At 44.4% G+C, this 19041-nt stretch overlaps 1 protein-coding gene across 2 annotated transcripts; it reads left to right on the top strand.

Moving 5' to 3' along the window:
* Positions 1 to 154: 154 nt before the first annotated feature.
* On the top strand, positions 155 to 4172 carry LOC115905056 (cytochrome P450 26A1). Of its 2 annotated transcripts, none has more exons than XM_030951122.1 (7): positions 155 to 638; positions 1486 to 1710; positions 1801 to 2088; positions 2210 to 2359; positions 2683 to 2817; positions 3036 to 3188; positions 3380 to 4172. In XM_030951122.1, the coding sequence occupies exons 1-7, from the start codon at positions 447 to 449 to the stop codon at positions 3719 to 3721; spliced, it is 1485 nt and encodes a 494-aa protein (XP_030806982.1). In that variant the 5' UTR covers positions 155 to 446; the 3' UTR covers positions 3722 to 4172. The 2 variants fall into 2 exon arrangements, with proteins under 2 accessions (XP_030806982.1, XP_030806983.1); XM_030951123.1 differs by lacking the exon at positions 155 to 638 and adding an exon at positions 1002 to 1286.
* The last annotated feature ends 14869 nt before the right edge of the window (positions 4173 to 19041 follow it).

Below are 19041 nucleotides of genomic sequence, written 5' to 3'. Positions count from 1 at the left end.
CAGCAGCTCCTGCGCCGGCGGCAGCAGCAGCCCCAGCCAGCGCCGCCCTCCCGCTGCCCCGCTCCCGCCGCCCCGCTCCTCCTGCCCGAAGCGCCGCTCCCGTCCGCAGAGCAGCGCCGGTGCCCGCCCGCCCCTCCGCGCCGCGGCTGCAGGCGGGGTGCCCGGCCGTGCCGAGCGCCTCTTCCCGGCCGCGGCAGCCCCGACGGGATGCCGGAGAGCCTCAGGCCAGGGTGCGCAGTGGATCCCGGGGAGAGCAGCTCGGAACGGCGAGTTTGGTGTTTCCTTTCCTTTCCACGCTCACCTTCTTTTCCCTCGGTGACCCGCGCTTGAACCTGCATCGGGAGGCTGAGACGGACTGCTGCCGGCGGCTCCTTCCTCCACGGCCGGCAGAAATACAAGCCGTGCCTTTCGAGGTGAACCAGGGGACAGCGCAGGCTCCTCCGCCGATGCCTCGGCGGCTCTGCTCAGGGGGTCTCCGGGCTGCCCCAGCACGGGGGACCGTCCGCTCCGGCCGCCCCACGGTCCCGGCCCGGTGTCTCCCAGGTCCGGCCGCTACATCGCCGTTCTCATCCGGCAACGTGGCGGGCGGACGAAGGAGCTCCGCAGAGCGCATCGGCGACGGGCGGCAGCGCCGCGGGGTAGGTGACCGGACAGCCGGGCCGCCGGGTGCCGGCGCGGGAATTTCTGGGTGCAGCCGCTGCTCTCTAACGAGCATCGGCGATAAATCCGAGGACGAGGAGGCGGTGGTGGCCGACCACCGGCTGTCAGCTGTCGGCGGCGTCCCGCAGCCCACTCACCGAGCGCGGTGCAGGTCAGCGAGTCCGGAGCCGCTGCTGCCGCCGCCCCCGACAGCACCTTTCCTTCCCCGGCAGCGGTCTGCGGCGGGTAGGATGCACTACGCAAAGCAAATAGTTAAAGATTTCGAGGGGAGGAGCCAGGCCGCAATCCGCAATTAAAGATGAACTTTGGGTGAACTAATTTATCGGACCAAGGTAGGGGTGGGCAGCAACCTGGGAAGGGTATAAAAGGCGGCCCGCGGCGAACCCAGCCCGCGCACTCAGAGCTCCGGGGGGCTGGGAGGGAGTCGCTCCCCAGTCATGGGCTTCTCCGCCCTAGTCGCCAGCGCCCTGTGCACCTTTCTGCTGCCCCTGCTACTCTTTCTGGCTGCCGTCAAGCTCTGGGACCTGTACTGCGTGAGCAGCCGCGACCCCAGCTGCCCGCTCCCGCTGCCCCCGGGCACCATGGGGCTCCCCTTCTTCGGGGAGACGCTGCAGCTGGTGCTGCAGGTAAGGCCAGGCGATGGCGCGGGGAGCGCGGAGAGGCGCCCCTCTGGAGCCAGAGCTCCTCGGGCTGCAGGGGAGGGAGATGAGCGACAACTTTGACAGGCTCCCGTGCCCAGGTGGGAAAGAGCTGCTCTCCCTGCCTCTTCCTCTTATGATTTCTAAAATTTTTTTTATCATTTCCCCCCTCTCATCCCCCGTCTAGAGGCGGAAATTCTTGCAGATGAAACGCAGGAAATACGGCTTCATCTACAAGACTCACCTCTTTGGGCGGCCCACGGTACGGGTGATGGGCGCCGAGAACGTGCGGCACATCCTTCTGGGCGAGCACCGGCTCGTCTCCGTGCAGTGGCCCGCCTCGGTGCGGACCATCCTGGGCTCGGGCTGCCTCTCCAACCTCCACAACGGGCAGCACAAGCACCGCAAAAAGGTACGGGCCGACGGCGGGCGGGGAGCGGGCGCGGTCGCCTGGGGCGCGGCGGCTGAGCCTCTGTCCCGTTCCTCCCGTCCCCCCGGGCAGGTGATCATGCGGGCCTTCTCCCGGGACGCCCTGCAGCACTACGTGCCCGTGATCCAGGAGGAGGTGAGCGCCTGCCTGGCGCGGTGGCTGGGCGCCGCCGGGCCCTGCCTGCTCGTGTACCCCGAGGTGAAGCGCCTCATGTTTCGCATTGCTATGAGAATCCTACTGGGCTTCCAGCCCCGCCAGGCCAGCCCCGACGGCGAGCAGCAGCTGGTCGAGGCCTTCGAGGAGATGATCCGCAATCTCTTCTCCCTGCCCATCGATGTGCCCTTCAGTGGGCTCTACCGGGTAAGGCTCACGGCGGGCCAGGAGGAAAGAGGCGCCCCTGCGGCCAGGGCACGGGGGAATCGGGGGGCAGGCATGGCAGTACTGTCTGAGGCCCAAACTGCTCTCCCTCCTGCTTGGTCAGGGCTTGCGGGCACGCAACATCATCCATGCCAAGATCGAGGAGAACATCCGTGCCAAGATGGCCCGCAAGGAGCCTGAGGGGGGCTACAAGGATGCCCTGCAGCTGCTGATGGAACACACACAGGGTAACGGCGAGCAGCTCAACATGCAGGTAAGGTTCCCCCGGATTAACCTCTTTCCCTCATGCCCTCTAAGAACGTCAAACTTACCTTGTGGGGACAAAAGGGAAGAGCAGATGTTCTCCCCATGAAATAAACCAGTTACTGTTGAGCACTAGGGTGCAGAGGCTGCAGTCACAGTCAGGCTGTTGGATGGGGAGATATGTTCCCGGGGAGAATGAGCACCCCCAACCACCTCCATCCAGACCCCTGGGTGTCTGTTCCAGTTTGGCAATGATGTACAGCATTGCAGTGGTTGAGTGGCCTGGCATTGTGTTCAAGGCCTGGTTTATGCCTCTTCTATCCTTTGTGTAAGGAACTGAAGGAATCTGCCACAGAGCTGCTGTTCGGGGGCCATGAAACCACTGCTAGTGCTGCCACGTCGCTGATCGCCTTCCTAGGGCTCCACCATGAAGTCCTGCAGAAAGTGAGGAAAGAGCTGCAGGTCAAGGTTTGTGTCTTCCCCAGAGGCATTTCACAGGAGGGGGCAGTGGGATGGAGTTACCTCCAGGACAGGTATCCCAGTCAGGGCTCCCTTTGGCCCGGGAGGTGCCCAACTTTTAGGGGTGGCAGGAAAATACTGCTTGTAGCTGAGGGGCAGCTGCTTTGCAGTGCCAGGAGCCCTGGCTGCGTGGTTCATGGATGTCATGGCAGCATTCTCCTTTCTAGGGGTTACTGTGCAGTTCCAACCAAGAGAAGCAGCTGGACATGGAGGTTTTGGAGCAGCTGAAGTACACAGGCTGTGTCATCAAAGAGACCCTCAGGCTGAGCCCCCCTGTTCCCGGAGGATTTCGGATTGCACTCAAGACCCTTGAGCTAAATGTAAGCAAGGTTTGGGCACAACTCCTCAGAGCAGCTGCCAAGTGTTTTGTGTTCATGTAGCCTGTCTGCCTTAGAGTGACCTGCAGGAAGCCATGAGGGGAGGTGGGGTGCACTGATGTGTCCTGTTCTGTCACTTCACCTTATTTAACACAGCAAGGTGCTCCACATCTCCTTTCTGTTCTTTTTTATAGGGTTACCAAATCCCTAAAGGTTGGAATGTTATTTACAGTATCTGTGATACACATGATGTGGCAGACCTCTTTACCAACAAGGAAGAATTTAACCCAGATCGCTTCATGTCTCCATCTCCAGAGGATTCCTCTAGGTTCAGTTTCATTCCTTTTGGTGGGGGCTTGAGGAGCTGCGTGGGCAAAGAGTTTGCAAAAGTCCTTCTAAAAATATTTACAGTGGAGTTGGCTCGGAGCTGTGACTGGCAGCTGCTGAATGGACCTCCTACAATGAAAACGGGCCCCATAGTGTACCCTGTGGACAATCTGCCTACCAAATTCATCGGTTTCAGCGGCCAAATCTGAGAGCTCAACACTCCAAATGGATTCCTATATAGCATTTAATATGTACATAGTAACTTTTTATAGTAACAAAGGCCTTTAAATATTTAAAACTTGTAAATGTACAATAGTTATTTATGTCTTCTAAGTATTTCAAGAGGCTATGATATTTTTTCCCCCAAGCACTACAATTATGGGTCTCTGATTCATGATTAGATAATGTTATTTCTATAGAAATAAATTTTCCCCTATTTAAAACTATCATTGAGAGCTGGCCAGCTAAGCATTTGAAGACATTTCAGGATGGTGTATGTATAAGAAATATCCGAAAAGCATTCAAAACAATGGTAACTAGCTACTCATCCAAATTACCTGAAATGGTTATTGTTTGAGAATGTTTTCAGTATTATTTGTGTCTAGATTGTATGTTTAATGTGTGAATTTTAAGTTTGATAATAAAGTTTATTTTTGATGATCCTCTGTATGAAGATCTGTGTGTATGCTAGAGAGTAACTTAATGGATGTGGCTTCTGGGTTTGGATGTAAAGCCAGATCTGCTTCTGTGAACAAGGTATTTGCTATTTTTGTGTTCATAACTCTTCCCTCCTTCACATGTAGTTGCTTATTGTGAGTAGTTAATTGTTATAAATTTTAGCTGTAAATGCAAGAACAGTACAAAACCACATGCTCACTGAAAACTGCATAGAGTGATGGCAAGTGCTACAGGTCTCCTTATCAAGCACATCATGTTGAGCCACAGTAAATTAAGAAAGAAAAGGAAGGCAGAATAATGTCAGATAAGTTTTTTTCTGGAGCTAGTTGAGGAAAAAAATCCACAAATGTCCTCTCCTCCCATATTAGTGCTGACCTGTGTAAACACACCACTGAATCTTGCTCTGTGTTGAGCTTGCTGGCTATGAATCTTTACTTACAAAGGTGTCTCTTATCAGCTGGTAGAGCAAATAAAATCTGCTTATTTCTCCTTGAAATGCAACAGCTCTGACTAGGTGAGAGATAGAGCATGCATTTGGTTTAAGAACTTCTTTCCTGGAATTCAGCAAAGTGAAAACTAAAAGGCAGGCACTAATGTGAATTGATTAACAGAGAATCAACTGTTGAGATGCAATTCCCCAGGGGTGTGTAAGCAGGGCAGATAAAATGCCCTAGGCATGACCCCTATTTTGGCTTAACCATAAGGGGTTTTGTGGCCACCCCAGTTTACTACACCTATTAGTCTTCCCTCAAAAGTCAAACAACATAGGGTGGCTCTATAAACATCTACAAAGTAAACCAATGTAATTCAGTGTCATGAGCACTTGTAGCACCATATAGAATAATTAAATTTTTTGTTTACTTCTGGAAAACAGTCACTTTTTTATTATGTTCTCCCAAGATCAAAATTAAGGACAAAGCTAAGTTGCCCAAAATAGCGTCTATGAGGTATTTTTTTAAGGGGTGTTTCTATAATGCATTTGATGTTTCCAGATAGCATTTTAAACACAGGAGCTTCTAACATGGCTTTAGATACAGCCTACATATAAGTATAACTATCAATAATTTTTTCTACTCAACTTTTTGTAGCCCCAAAAAGCATTCTTTTTAAATTGCCCTGAGTCTTCTTGACAATGTTTAAAATCCTAAATATTTTTTCCTGTGCAAGCTTCTTGTACCATTATGTTTCTCGGGGACTTGACAAATAACCTCAGTTTAAGACCCCTTTATTACCAATATATAAGTGGAAAATTGCAAACCTTGATGCTGATTTGGAGGTGATCTGGAGTCTGGAGAACAGCAGGACTCTTGTCTTGGTGTTCTTTACTAACATTTTCTTCTGTAACATCAAAATGTTCTCCAGATCCAAATAGATGTCGATATTCTTTAAATGTTTTGTTTGGTTTTAATTAAAATCTTTTATATGTGGGAACTTTTTTGCATGGTCTTCATATTATTTTAGTTTACATTTTATTTTTATAAAGAATGGGGACCCAAGTGCTGTCTGGAGAATACAAACACTTTCACAGTGTAAGTCTAAGGTCATACATGCAAGTCTTTAATTTTTGGTTTTGAGTCAAGTTTTCATGGCTTTTATGTTTGAAGAAGAAAAAAAATCATATACTTAATTTGATTTTGTCTGGACATCTGGGGGCATATCCTCAGCTGCTGTAAATCATGACAACATAACCTATGTTAGGTACTGCCCCTGTAATAATTTATCTCTGTAGCGAAGCGGTCTGTCACTGCTGTGCAATTTAGGCATCCTGGAGCTAGCTTTAAACAAGCTATCCTCAGAAATGGTAGCAGTGCAGCTACAGTAAAACGGAGCTCAGTGTGGGTTAATTGCTAAAATATTTGCCCAACTTCTTGAGCAGGTTTTACAGCCCCTGCTAATCTCCTGTATGCAGCTGTATTTTGACAGCTTGGATGCTGGCTGCAGACCAGTTTCAGGTGAGCTCTGCTGTGAGTGCAGCTTTGCCTGCTCAGCAGAGGCTGGGGTGGGCACATGCTGAGGCTGTGGTTGCTGTTTAGGTGCTGCACCCCGAGCCCCCACCCCTCTTGGTATGCCAGGTCCAGGAGCTGATTTTGTTGAAAAATTACCTATCAAAAAACGAATTGCTTTTTGGGCAGACCAGGTCCTCATTCCAGCTCCCCACACGAGCATAGTTTGTGCTGGGGAGCTGCACCGAGACAGGAGGAAGGGTATTTCATATTCCTTCTCTTGGTTAGCCTGTTATTTAAAAGAAAAATATTTGACCAGGTCTCTCTTAGAAAAATCACACACACTTTAGAAGGTGCTGTGCTTTGGTCCTGGAGTAAAAAGCCATGATTTATATGTAGCATGCTGGTTCTTCCCCGAGGGTAAGGTGAGTTAATAGAACCCACACTTCTCCCAAAATCAAGTGAGTAACAGCTCCTGCCAGCCAGCAGCATCTTAAAGCTTAGAATTTCTAAACTATCTGTTAAGTTCTGAATGTGTTGTTCTTAACAACACACATTTGTATCTACTCTTTAATCAAAAGGACATTTATGAATTACACTGATGTAAATTGGCATTGAGGAATGCTACTTGATAAATCAATATTTGATTAAAAGGTAAGAGTATTTCCAGATAAGGTCAAAACAGGTAAAAGTGAATTTTGCTAGTGGTTATATGACTAAGAAAAAAAATGCTGAAGACTTATCGGAAATTATTAAAAATAACTTGATCAGGTGTATTTATTTTGTCCTTGTGAAACAAAGACATGTTACTTGCATGTTGCTTTCAGCAGTTGAGCTTGGAAAGATCTTCCTTTGTTATGGTTCATAGAAGCACCTATTTAAGGGACAATACAGTTTGAAGTCTTGTATATTTAAAGTTTGAATTTTATTTTATTTTATTTTATTTTAATTTCCTTACAGGAGTCTCTTCCTGGACCTTGCAAGATGAGAGACTGACTAAAAGGTTTTCCTTCTTTCTCTTCCATTTCAATCTATCGTTTGTTTTCTTATTTTATTCTGTTCAGTGATTTAAAATTAACCTTTGAAGAGGTACCAAGAAAAATACTTAATAATATGTAAAATACTTTATCTTTGACTTCAAGTTGCATTTTCCTACATGCTGTAGGAAGTTTTTAAAAATGTTTTTACAAATCTGCATCTAGCAATGTTTGAGAACAGAACACTGCTGGTTTTTGTTAATTCTATGCATCTGCAGAGGTTTTCAGGGTGGATGATGATAAAATAAAATGCCTGTCTTTTAGAAATTAATGTGCATAAAATTAGAACCCTTGTTCTATTTTTTTTTTATCATTGGAATTGATTTTATGAGTATAAATTCTGAAAATTTGCTATCTATCTCAAAGGGAGCTGCACTGCCTAGACTACCTGAAAATCCAATATTACTTTTGATATAGTCTTAAACACCAATTAAATAGATTAAATAGCCCATGTGTAAGGAACTTATTGCTGAATTTCTTTACCTGAAAATTATTGCATATCATCTTTCCTAGAACAGTCTAACAGGATTGTATGCAGGACTCCTGGATCTTTTACAAGGCTATGCAGGACATTTGCATAAAGCAAACTTTAATTTACTGACTTTTGCAAAGATTTAGAAATTTTAAAATGCAGACACAAATCCTGAGTTTGAGATATACTGCTGGTATGTTCCAGACCCAAATTAGTGAATTTATTTATGGCTTAAAGGTACTATGTTACATGTATTTGTCCTCTATTATAAAAAAAAAAAAAGAGTGGGGTGGGTTTGGATAGCATTTAATTGAGATAGTTTTGTTTGCCAGGTGGTTTGTATTGTAATTTCTCTGTCAAGTTATACATCCAGCATGCAATGCAAAACATATACAGATTAGCAGCAAAAAATTCAAAAAGTTTATTAGTTGCAACCATTAGAGTGATAGATTAGGAGAAAGGAAATGTAACTGGCAGCAAGTTTAGAGAAGACTCATTACTAGACTGGCTTGCTTCACTTGTTTAATAATGTCTTACAAAAAATGTTATATGAGAAGTTCAATGAATAATGCAGCCTTCATTAAGTTATGTAAATGAATGTAGCTTCGTGGGTGGGTTAGAAATAAAATATTTAACAAATCTGTTTACATCCAAAGAGTAAAAGCAGCGGAAACAGCTTTTAAAGAATCTGAGATTTAAATATTTCAAAGGTGACAGACAGAACTTTCCTAGTAGGACATAACAGTGCTGTTTTAATAGGTGTTTACAGCTTGCCTCTCAGTTGCAACATAGGCAGGGCAAGATATTCAGTACTCTCAGTTAATTAGAAGTTATTTATCCCTTTATCAGCAGTCCCAACATTGCAGTTTCCCTTGTATGCTGTTAGTGCCCCGGAGACATGCAGGGCTTGTGTGATTTGCAAGGCTGGAAGGATCATTTTAGCAAAAGTGACTTATGATGTACTTGTTTGCCAGGTCATTTTGTTCACAAATACACAATCATTCATATGTTGCTAGATTTCAATGCTTTTGTTTTTCCCAATTTATGACCATTTAGGAAAGCCTTAGAATTCATGGGTTCAGACTATGCTGCTGTGCAGGATAACTGTCACAACATGAGAAAATGATAAACTCAGGACTAAATCAGGCATAGACAACACATTTTCCTACCACACCCACAAATGCCAACCTTTCTTGCGCTTCTCCCAAAGCAAATCCTTGGATTTGGGCCTTACAGCTTATGCAGAAGGTCAAAGATTGTTGGAGGCTGTTTTCGAGCAAAAGGGGGAATAAATTCCAGAGCTGAGGGCCCCTCACAGGATCTCTCTAGAGACAAAAGTAACCAAAATGCAGTCAGTACCATTTGCACTCTAGGAGACAGGCCCATAACTTTCTGGGGTGGTGGGAAGCTGAAAATATTGGTGTCACTACTGAGATGTGAGTCCTGAGCAGTGCTCTAGGTACAGTTTAAGGAGGAGATGCACATAGGCACACACCTACCAAGACTTGTTAAGTCATCTTTGTTAATGCTGCTTTAAGTGAAATAACTTCCTCCAGGAATTGATATTTTGAGGGTAAAAGCAACAACTTAGGTTTGGGATTTTTTTCTGCTTGAGCTCTATGGGGTCAATACCAATTTGGTATATCTGTATCTCAAAAATATACTACTTTTATAAAATATCACCAGAACAAACATGTTTTCAAGACTGAACCTGAATCCTCCATGGAATTATAGTAGGTGTTGATTTCGTCGGTTTGCTGACTTACTTGATGTAAAGAAGCAAGAGGCTGTGGTGTGCTTTATCTAATAGCCCTTATTTTATATCTGAACCCTCTTGATAGAACTAACTGCTTGTATCCTGCGGGAAAGCAAGGAAGGGACTGCATATTGCCCTGCTAGCAAGAGTAGTGTCTGCCTATGTGAATAGAGTTGGGGTTTTTTCCCCTCTAAATTCTACATCGCGCACTTTCTCATCAAGCACGCTGCTTCTCTCCAAAGCTCCCCTTGGAAGCCCAGGAACTGCAGAGTAATCGGAAACTGCTCCCTGACCTGGTAATAGCCTCCTCTTCTGTGAATTGTCCTGGCAACAGCCTCTTCTTTTGCGAATTGTCCTTAACTTTGACAAGAATGGAAGGAGATAGGGTGGGGACAAAGGGGGTCAGACCAAGAGCCGCAGCGCTCCAGCGCCGCACTGCTGCCCTGGCTGCCTGACACACAGGTGATTTTCACCCTGGTGTCATCCTCCTTGTCCCACTGTCTCTGGCTCTCGGTGTCATTATATTAAATATATATTATTGATGTTAATGATGCTGCCTGCAGCACTGCAGCGAGCTAGCACGTGCATTACAATTTTAGCAGTAAAGAGAAAAATAATTAGTTTTGCTTGAAGTGATGGCATGTCGTGATTTTTTTACTCATTTTATGACATGAAATGTCTCAGATTTGTGACGTTTCTGAGGGAACTTTTCCTCTTAACTGGGACTAAGAGCATGATGGTCTCTGAAATTCACTAATTGTCAGACGGTATTTCTAGGAAAAAATCGCGAATTTCAACCATAAGGGCATGCACAGCAGAGGATATTTTACAGGGATCGGTTACTTGCCTGCAGAGTAGAACCATCCACTTTTTATGGAATTGTCTTATTTTTCTCCTCCTTTGCATACTGGTAATATTTTTTTTAATCAACAGTTTGCAGATGTACTTCTTATCAAAGTATTCAGGAGGAGAGAAAGGCGACAGGCTGAGCATGCTGATGTGGAAAACCAAGAATCCTTAAGCAGTCAAAGGTACTTGTTTGTTTTGGTGGCTCCTTGGTGATTGTCCTTTTCACCTTTTATTAACCTGCAAATGGATTAGCCCTCGTAAACTAAAGAGAAGAGACCAGTGCACAACCCACTGCCCCAGAGATAAGGTCACAAAGAGGGGACGTGTCCCGAGTACAACCTCGGAGAAGAAATAGAAGTCTGAAGGCATTTACACGAGGCTGCCATCGCGCTTTACTAGCCCTACTGTGATTTACCGTATCAGTTCAACTGCTGACACCTTTATGTCCCTCCCTCCTATCCCAGCAGGCCACAGAGACACAGTCCATGATAGATGCTGGTGAACTTTTCCTCTGATCACCTTCTGAAGAACTTTCCCATAATCTATTGTTTTCTATCACAGTGGAAAACAAAACAAGGGTTTTTTTTGACTTTCAGTTACCAGCTATTTTGCCCTAACTTTAAAGCAATGTACTGAATTTATTACATCAGTGTGAAAGAAGTTTTAAACTCTTGTCTCTTTATCCTACTCCCTGAACTTAACATGGTCCAGAGTAAATCAACGTAATTGCTGCTAGACCTACATTGTTGCAGGAATGTTTTATATTCCATGTTGTCAGTTATTTAGAACAGTTAATTGAAATTGCAACCATAAAGAGAGGAAAGCTACAGTTAAGAAATTAACTTTTTTTTTTAGTGCCCGTGGCTACTTGTATGAATTATATAAAGAGCCAACATTAACTTTAATGTAAGACCAAAAGTATCTGGAATATCTAAAAGGAAAAATACATTCGTGGATTCAAGGCAAGTATTTCCTTTAATTGACTGATAAAAATATAAGAGCCCATTCTGGATTGAGAGAAGCAGCTGACCTATCGCTCTTCTTTATAACTCCAAAATAGTTACCAAAATTTTGTATTTGCTTCTAAACAAATAAATGCCATGGGCTCCACCTGGTTTGTTTCATCAAAATTCAGCACCAGTGTCACAGCAATGTTAACAAGGGGTATTTTGAAGAGAGTGCACTTGGAAGAAGGGGGAAACTGCCACAAACCCTCCTGAGAGTGTTCTTCCTCTGAGTGTGCCCTCAGCTGAGTTCCTTGCTCCTGCAGCCTGCAGAAAGGCTGGGAAGTGTGTACAGAAGCATCAGTACCTGTGTAACAGGGAGTTAAAGAGTGGCTGGGCTGGGAAGGAGATATTCAGGGAAGGCTAAGGCAGCACTTGTCAATAGTGACCTGACTGCACTGCTGATCAGCTTCATCTTTCATCCTAATCAGCAGAGAATTACGCTTGAGGAGGTCTACCATAAAATGCTCCCAAATAGGTTTCCCAAATTTTGTGCAAGGCTCTGTGTTCTCTCTGGGTTGTGAGTTTGAAGTTGGTGTTTTGGGTTTTTTTTTTGGTTTTGTTTTGTTTTTGGTTTTTTAAATTATTTTGTAATGGCTTCTTATAATTAACATTGCTGTAGAGAAAGATTTGGCTTAATGTCATTTAACAAATTATTTGTCTTGCTATTTTTTTCTTCATATACTGAACTTCTAAGTTCAGTATATGCTCTCTAAGCCCAACTTCTGGGCTCTGCTCTATTAGCATGGCTGCCTGTGGTTTTGCAACAGTTGTTCTTAGCACAAGTGGCAAAAATACAATTGAGATATGATAAACCCATCTTGTATTCCTGAATTCCTTAAAACTGGTTGCTTTATCTGACAGCATGAAACCTGCAGTCCGGTTAGACATAGAAATATTTACTCACACTATATGTGGGCAAGTGCATATAGTTACACATCTAGCTATATATAGTCAGGCAGAAATATGAAAAATTATTTTAAATGTCATATTACCTATACTAGGCAAAGAAAGACAGATGCACTTAACCTGTCACCTTTAAAGCACAGTGTGTGTCGTACCTCGCTTCTACTTCTGTTGTCCTTCTTGTTTGCTCGCTTTTCCTGAAGGCTGGAGGAAGGACAAGAATTTTAGCAGCAGATTCTTGATCAGACACACTGTCCTTGCAGCCACAGCAGAAAAGGGCAGGAGTGCAGCCAGGCACCAGCTTGTGACAAGGTCAGAGTAGGTGCCTTCGTGCCTGCTCATCCTGCTCAGATGGAGGGACAGAAGTGTGCTAAGGAAACAACAAGCGGGGAGCACGGAAACGCAGCCCTTTGCTGCTGGCTCTACTCAACACTCGTGCACATTGCAGCTCCTGCAGGCTGAGCTGGTGCAGGCACCAGGGTCACCTCCCTGCCAGCCTCCTCCTTTCCCATCTTCCTTTCATCTCCTGCACGTCTCTGATCCCTTCTATCTGAAGCTTCCCCCCCCCCCGGTGCAGACCCTGTACAGAGGGTCAGTGCAGTTCTCCTCCCCTCGGGCTCCCTGCGCCTCTCTCCCCTGTACCAGCTTTCCCTTTCTCCTCGTGGCCCTAGCAGCGCTCACGGTGGCCCTGTCTCCCTCCATTCCCGTCTGAATTGCCTTCCTCAGTCTCCTACCCCTAGTGAAGGCAGACTCTCCAGTCTTTATTTGTCTGGGAAATGGCTCATTTAACTGGGACAGGGAGGATGGGCAGGGATGAGAAAGGGCCATTGTTATGCTGAAAGCAGTTAATGGGTGCCACCAGACACTTGTGCGATCTACAGAACGTAGCAGAAGTCCCTTAAGCAGTGCTGGTACTGCCCAGGCCACCAGGGTTTCCCACTTCTCCCTCCTCAGTTTCCAAATTTTTGTCTGGCTGGTCTGGTACCATTCCTTGGCATTTTCTAATGAATTTGACGGAGTAGCCAAAATACACCCTACTACAGAGGGGGAAACACCCTGGAGTTGAGGAAAGGCCTTATGATATGGCTGTTATCAAAGGCCTGAGGCTTTGACTTGGAGAGCTGGCCGTCCCTCCGTGGATGGGAAGGACCGGGGATGATGGAGCTGCACACAAAGCTCCCTCCCGCTCTGCTGGAGCACCTGGCCATTGGCCGGCTTTGTGGAGGCAGGGTGGCATTCGGTGGCCCAAGTCATTACTGAGCATTTAAACATGCCATTAGGAAAAAAACCAACCCACAATTTCCCTGGAGAAAATATTTTTTTTTACAGACAGACGCTTGGCTCTCAGCAGATATGTAGGTCAGCTGCATGGCCTGGGTGTCCTTATTTGGTTAAGGAAGTCTTCCTTTGTGTTCCTGTAGAAATTAGGCTTAAGTCATGATTGGACTGGAGCTTTTATGTTTATTAGGCAAAACCACTGTCAATTTAAAAGATTAAATAACTTAGGCTTTTACACCAAAAATCATTCATTGTCATACTACTTCTACTTTTCATGGGCCTGCCTGTTAGAGGCAATATGAATATTGGCTCAGCTTTTCAGTTCTGTGGAGAGACTTGAAAGTTACCTAAACGTTCACCTTTTTTCATGTTGTTTCTCTTTCTCCCTCACCCCCTCCCTGGATCACAAGTGCAGACTTTAATGCTTAACATCAGCAGTAAGTCTCTCAGAGTTTTTCTGTGACCAAAAAACTGAAAGATAAGTAAGATTCTGCAGGTCAGAAATTGACTGTTACTGATTCATTGAAACAAATCCAAGTGGCTGTTGGAATGTCTGTAAATATGCTGTAATGAATCACTAGTGACCTCTGAGGGGAAGATAATGTGTCAGATATTGCCTACAGATAAGTCTCGTAGACTGGTATGGAAGATGGCTGTTTCCATATTCCCCAATAGGTGCAGGGAAGGCACTTGAAATAAATCCCATTAGGAGCAGGGTGGCTGGCATATGGTGTTATTCCCCTTGCAGTCACATCCAGCTCAACTCAGCAGTGGCTGGCGCAGTTATCGTTGCCCTTTAATGGTCCATGAAAATGAACTTTTGATCCCAGTCCTGTTTTAAGTAAACAGATGACCCCATCAAGCAACACCATCCCATTTGGGAGCTCAGCAGAGGCTAAAGCTATAGCAGTAAAAGATCTGCCATTTACAGACACTGCTAGTGAGCTGTGAACTTTCATCCAGGGGGTGATGGTGGTGAAAGGACACAGGAGGAAGCAGGAGGAGTGACACTTGGGCCTTACCAATTTATGGTCAGGCTTTTTTAACTTTAGTTCCTTCTGTCAGAAAAAATGTTGGCAAAGAAGGATATTACCCATGAATAAACTCGTGAGGAAGGAAAGGTTAGTAACCCCTCCTGCCTCTCCTAGAGATTGCCTGTGTAGTGGCAGGAGAGAGTTCACATCTGGTCCAGCTGTCCCTGCCTGCGGTGGCAGCCCGACACCCTGCTGCTTTTAGCAGGAGTGATGCTGAGGGATGGAGGGCAGCACACGTGCAACCCCGGCCCTGAGCTCAGCTGGGTGATAAAGTGAGGAAGTGCCTTCAGCTGAAATTGTGCGCAGAATGAACTCTTTCCCATTTCACTGCCAGAAATCAAAACTGTTGCAACATGGTGTGCTTAGAGGCTGCCACAGGACACTTCAGATTTGATCTTTAAAGTGTTTTTTCAAGACCATGAAATTTCACTGTCTATAAACCTTTTTTTTTTCAGATTATTGTAATCTTCTTTGTTAAGCCAAATTCATTAGTTTAAACTTAAGGACTGACTTATACCATACAGGATAACCTTTTTTTTCTGTTTGTTTGGGGGAAGGGAGCTGCATGGCCTTTCACCTTCCAGCTTTACAAGTAAAGCCAAATTTCTGGGCAATCACTGCAAAATGCTTTTTCCCTCCCCCTCTTCCAGTGATGGCTGCAAACAAAGGTCTTTAGGGCTGGCTGCTCCAGACTTCAGGACTTTTAAAGGTCTTTACTTGACTGGAGATCAAAGGTTTCTCCTTAAAGAGTTTATCACTCAGACAACTCTGCAGTTAGCATTTCAAACTGGGTTTACAAGTCAAATAATTTAGCAATTTCTTCTAACCATGTGGCCTTATGCAGAGGCTGCTGGATGCCAATTATAGCACCATTATGACATGGAGTGCAGCACTATCTATTGACAAATGTGTGTACCCTTTTCACCATTCTTTACTGCAGAAAAAAGAGGTTTACACATATTCTAAGTAGGTCCCAGACTGCTCAGTTGGGGTTTGAGTTCCCTTCCTGGGATTGTGGATTCCTTCTTTGTCACCTTGAGTATGGCTCTTCAGCTCTCTGTGCCCTGGCAGAAAATGTTTTTCTCCTTGGAAAGCATGAGAGCTATGAAGACAAGTAACAGGATAGTGGGCATTATTATCATTGGTGTAAAATGCAGCAATATGACCAAAACAAGATCTTAAACACTGCTCAAATGTCCCTGACCATTAACACTGCTCTTTTCAATGTTGCTATCAGACTGTCCTGACACAAGGAAGAAGGGATTGGTGTGTACAGGCCAAGCCAATGACCAAAACACTGTTGTCAGTAAACCTGCACCAGCAGGTCCATCACATTAGCTGTTTGAGTCCAGAGCTCTGTTTATTTTCTGTGGTAGGTTATCATCTGTTATGTTGTTGTATGTTTCCTTGCTGTGCTAACCACTATAAACACCTTCCAAAAGTGCCCTGAACAATGACACTAGCACCTATCTTGGATTCATATAGCTTTTCCTCTCACCAGGCAAAGGAATGGAGCCATTGAATTGTCTTGGGGATGGTGAAACCTAGGGTGAAACTTTTGTTCCTGTTAGTCCTTTACACATGTCATCACAAAAAAATATGTGTTTACGCATGTTGTACTTTAATTTGGATGTAAAATTATGGTAGCAATATCAGCTGCCCATTAAATTGTCAGAAGAGTAATACATGGAATTCATTGAAGGGGAGGTGCCTAGGCACAAACAATCAGCCTGTTGTAAGCAGAGCTGTGCAAGAAGTATTTTATATCCCATATATCCCTTTATGCACCTGGAGGGAGGTTTTGCTCTGCCTGCTAACTATGCAGGCACAGGGTCTGACTTTGGCTGGCAATTCCAGAACAGAAGCATTTTATGGTAGAGGAAAGTGAAAAAGTCAGTAGGTCGGGTTTTTCAGACAAAAGGCTGAATGGTTTCTCAGACCTTCTGTGCAACCAGTAGTATGCACGTTATTACTAGTAGTTTAGCTGGCTAATTGTTTTCAATTCAAAGTGCATGGAACAGTAAGAAAAAATGTCAGCATGCTTTGGGTAATTTGTGGCATACATTTTTTCCAGATGGACTTTCTGTCTTGTACGTGCCAATCATGATGTAGGCTGATATGTTCAGAATTATGAGTGACTGAGCACTCAATAGAAGAATTGCATGTTGTTATTAAATAAATGGTGTGTTCTACCTGCACCTATAAGCATGTGAAGACTGGTTAAGGATAGCTTTTAATTTAGGATACATTAGGTGTATTTTAAGTACAAATACTCCCTCTAGTTTTACATGACAGTGGTATCTACTGAGCATCATGATAGCAATGTTAAATTCTTAGGAAGCATTTTGATCATCAGACCCTTCCCCTCACAGGGAGGGTGGTTATTTTCAACATTATTGGAATTGTATAGCTTCTATTCCCCAGGCTGACAGTTTCTACAAGAAGCCAAGGTCCTTCACACAAACACATTGCAGAGGAACACAGAGGGTGTTGCATCCTTCTCCTGAGCAGATTTTGCACGTTAGCCTGTCCTTGCACAGTGTCTACACCATGCAGAAGGCTTTTGCAGACCAAAATGAAGATAATAATGATAGTGGTATGATATCAAGAGACCATTGTCTAACTCTGGGACCATGCAATGTTATGTACAAAAGCAGGGTATAATTCGGAAGACAACATCATCTCATCTGAGTTGATAAACAAAATTCCACTTGAATTTGAAAAAACAGGCTGTATCTAGCCAAAACATCTTGCAGGACTTCTCTAGCAACCCAATCGTTATGCAGGAGTCTTACAGAGAGTCTCTCTTATTTATTTTACTACTATTTAAAATGTCATAGCATCTAGGAACCTGTAGCATGAACTAGGAGTCTAAAAGAGTATTTTCCAAGACATCTTTGTTCGCAACAAGCTACAAACCTTGACAGCCTTAGATGCATTAATTTTTTACTAGATATGCTCAGAAGAGGGGAAATAGCAATGATGTTTCCCTTTCATCTAATTGCCTGCTAATGCAAGTTGCCATCCAAGACATAGGAAACATGAGTCATACCTTGGCTGGGTGACACGCTTCACCCCTTGCTGGGAAGGTATTCCTAACCACAGAGCCTCCAGCAGCACCGTGGAGTGTTCAGCTCAGGGCAGAAGTTTGACCTTACCTGGAACTGTGCCAGACCATGATTAGAAATATTGACTGCTCTGGTCAGGAAGCAGGATGCTATCACAGGAGCTGGAGTGCGTCTCTGAAAGTGAGGGGCTTGGCTGCACCTTTTATGAAGTTGTAGATCTTTTGAAGAAAGCTTGATTAGGATGGGTTTGGTGTCAGTTTGGTTACCATGTTGGTGAGATGGCTGCTTGAGCATGGAGCTGGTGTGTTCAACTCTGCTTTTCACAGTGCCACCTGCAATCTTAGCTCTGTATAACCCAAGCTTTCGGATGATGATTGTGCTTGATTTTTGAGAGAAGAATACTTCGAAAGATGAAAGTTCAGCTCCTTGGAACCCTAATGCTAAAGGCTCAGGTTTTACCCTCTGTGATTTAGTTCAACTTTTTCTTGGGATGACAACACAGGCCAGTGCACTCAGGAGTATATTTGCCCATTGCAGGCCTGGGAATAGTGGTGGAAACTGACAAGAGTGAGGCAAGAAACAGCAACACTGACTTACTGCAGAAATGCTCAGATTTCCTAATGGACTATCACCTTTTCTGTGCCTGAATGTGGACATTGTCCACTTTATTATCTCTGTCTGGAAAGAGCAATTGAATAGAAGATAGTCACAGACCTGAACTTTTCCGAGTGATTTATCAAGTAGTAGGAGAATTCTCAATATGAGGGTTAAATCTGGAAAACAGCTGTGTTATGAACTGAATCAATGCAAAATACAAATTCCTTGTTCTATCATACCCTATTTGGTTTGTTCATTTTATTTCAATGTAGTAAATGGGGATCCAGTTTTGCATTCCTTGCTCAAATGCACAATTAATGTAAAAGAATCCCCTTGTCTGAAAACAAGTTGTGAAAGGTCTGAGTTAAAACAGCAGGACCAGGCAGTAAGTCATACACTACAGAATAATAACTTCTTAACATAATATCATCATGTGCCACAAAAACTAGAAACTAAAATATTCACACTGACCATAAAAATATCTTTCTACACTTCACCACATCCTAAGGTATGTTTTCTTTTGGAAGTAATGTATAATATATTCCTGCCATTACTATTGCTTGGTGAAGTGGCTCTTGCAAAGTTTACTGTCTGCTGAAGCAAGGTGGGGGGAGGAAGTGGAGGGAGAAAGAGCTTGTTTTTAAATTTTAATTTTGAGAGAAACTATATTAATATGACAATATCTTGCAGGAATCATTTTACAGATAGCTTCACTTTGGCAACAACATGGTAATTTTTATATCAGAGCTAGTAACTTTTTTCAAAAGCAATATATGTTATCATGGCAGTGCTCTATAAAAGACCTTCTTTGACACTGCTGTTGCAGGTAATTGCTATCTAGTCACAAAACCCATTCTCAAAATGCATCAAACTTGGCTGTCAAAACAGTTACGGTACTTGCTTCTAC

This window comes from Camarhynchus parvulus, chromosome 6 (assembly GCF_901933205.1).
Source record: "Camarhynchus parvulus chromosome 6, STF_HiC, whole genome shotgun sequence".
NCBI lineage: Eukaryota > Metazoa > Chordata > Aves > Passeriformes > Thraupidae > Camarhynchus > Camarhynchus parvulus.
Note: the sequence above shows the minus strand (reverse complement) of the source record. Positions and strands in the feature narration are given on the sequence as shown.

What these genes read in the sequence shown, in the direction of transcription:
- LOC115905056 (XM_030951122.1), top strand. Translation starts at nt 447, where the DNA reads ATGCCTCGGCGGCTCTGCTCAGGGGGTCTCCGGGCTGCCCCAGCACGG. An exon ending in CCTTCAGTGGGCTCTACCGG is followed by an intron (nt 2,089 to 2,209) that starts GTAAGGCTCACG and finishes CTGCTTGGTCAG; the next exon opens with GGCTTGCGGGCACGCAACAT. An exon ending in GGAAAGAGCTGCAGGTCAAG is followed by an intron (nt 2,818 to 3,035) that starts GTTTGTGTCTTC and finishes TCTCCTTTCTAG; the next exon opens with GGGTTACTGTGCAGTTCCAA.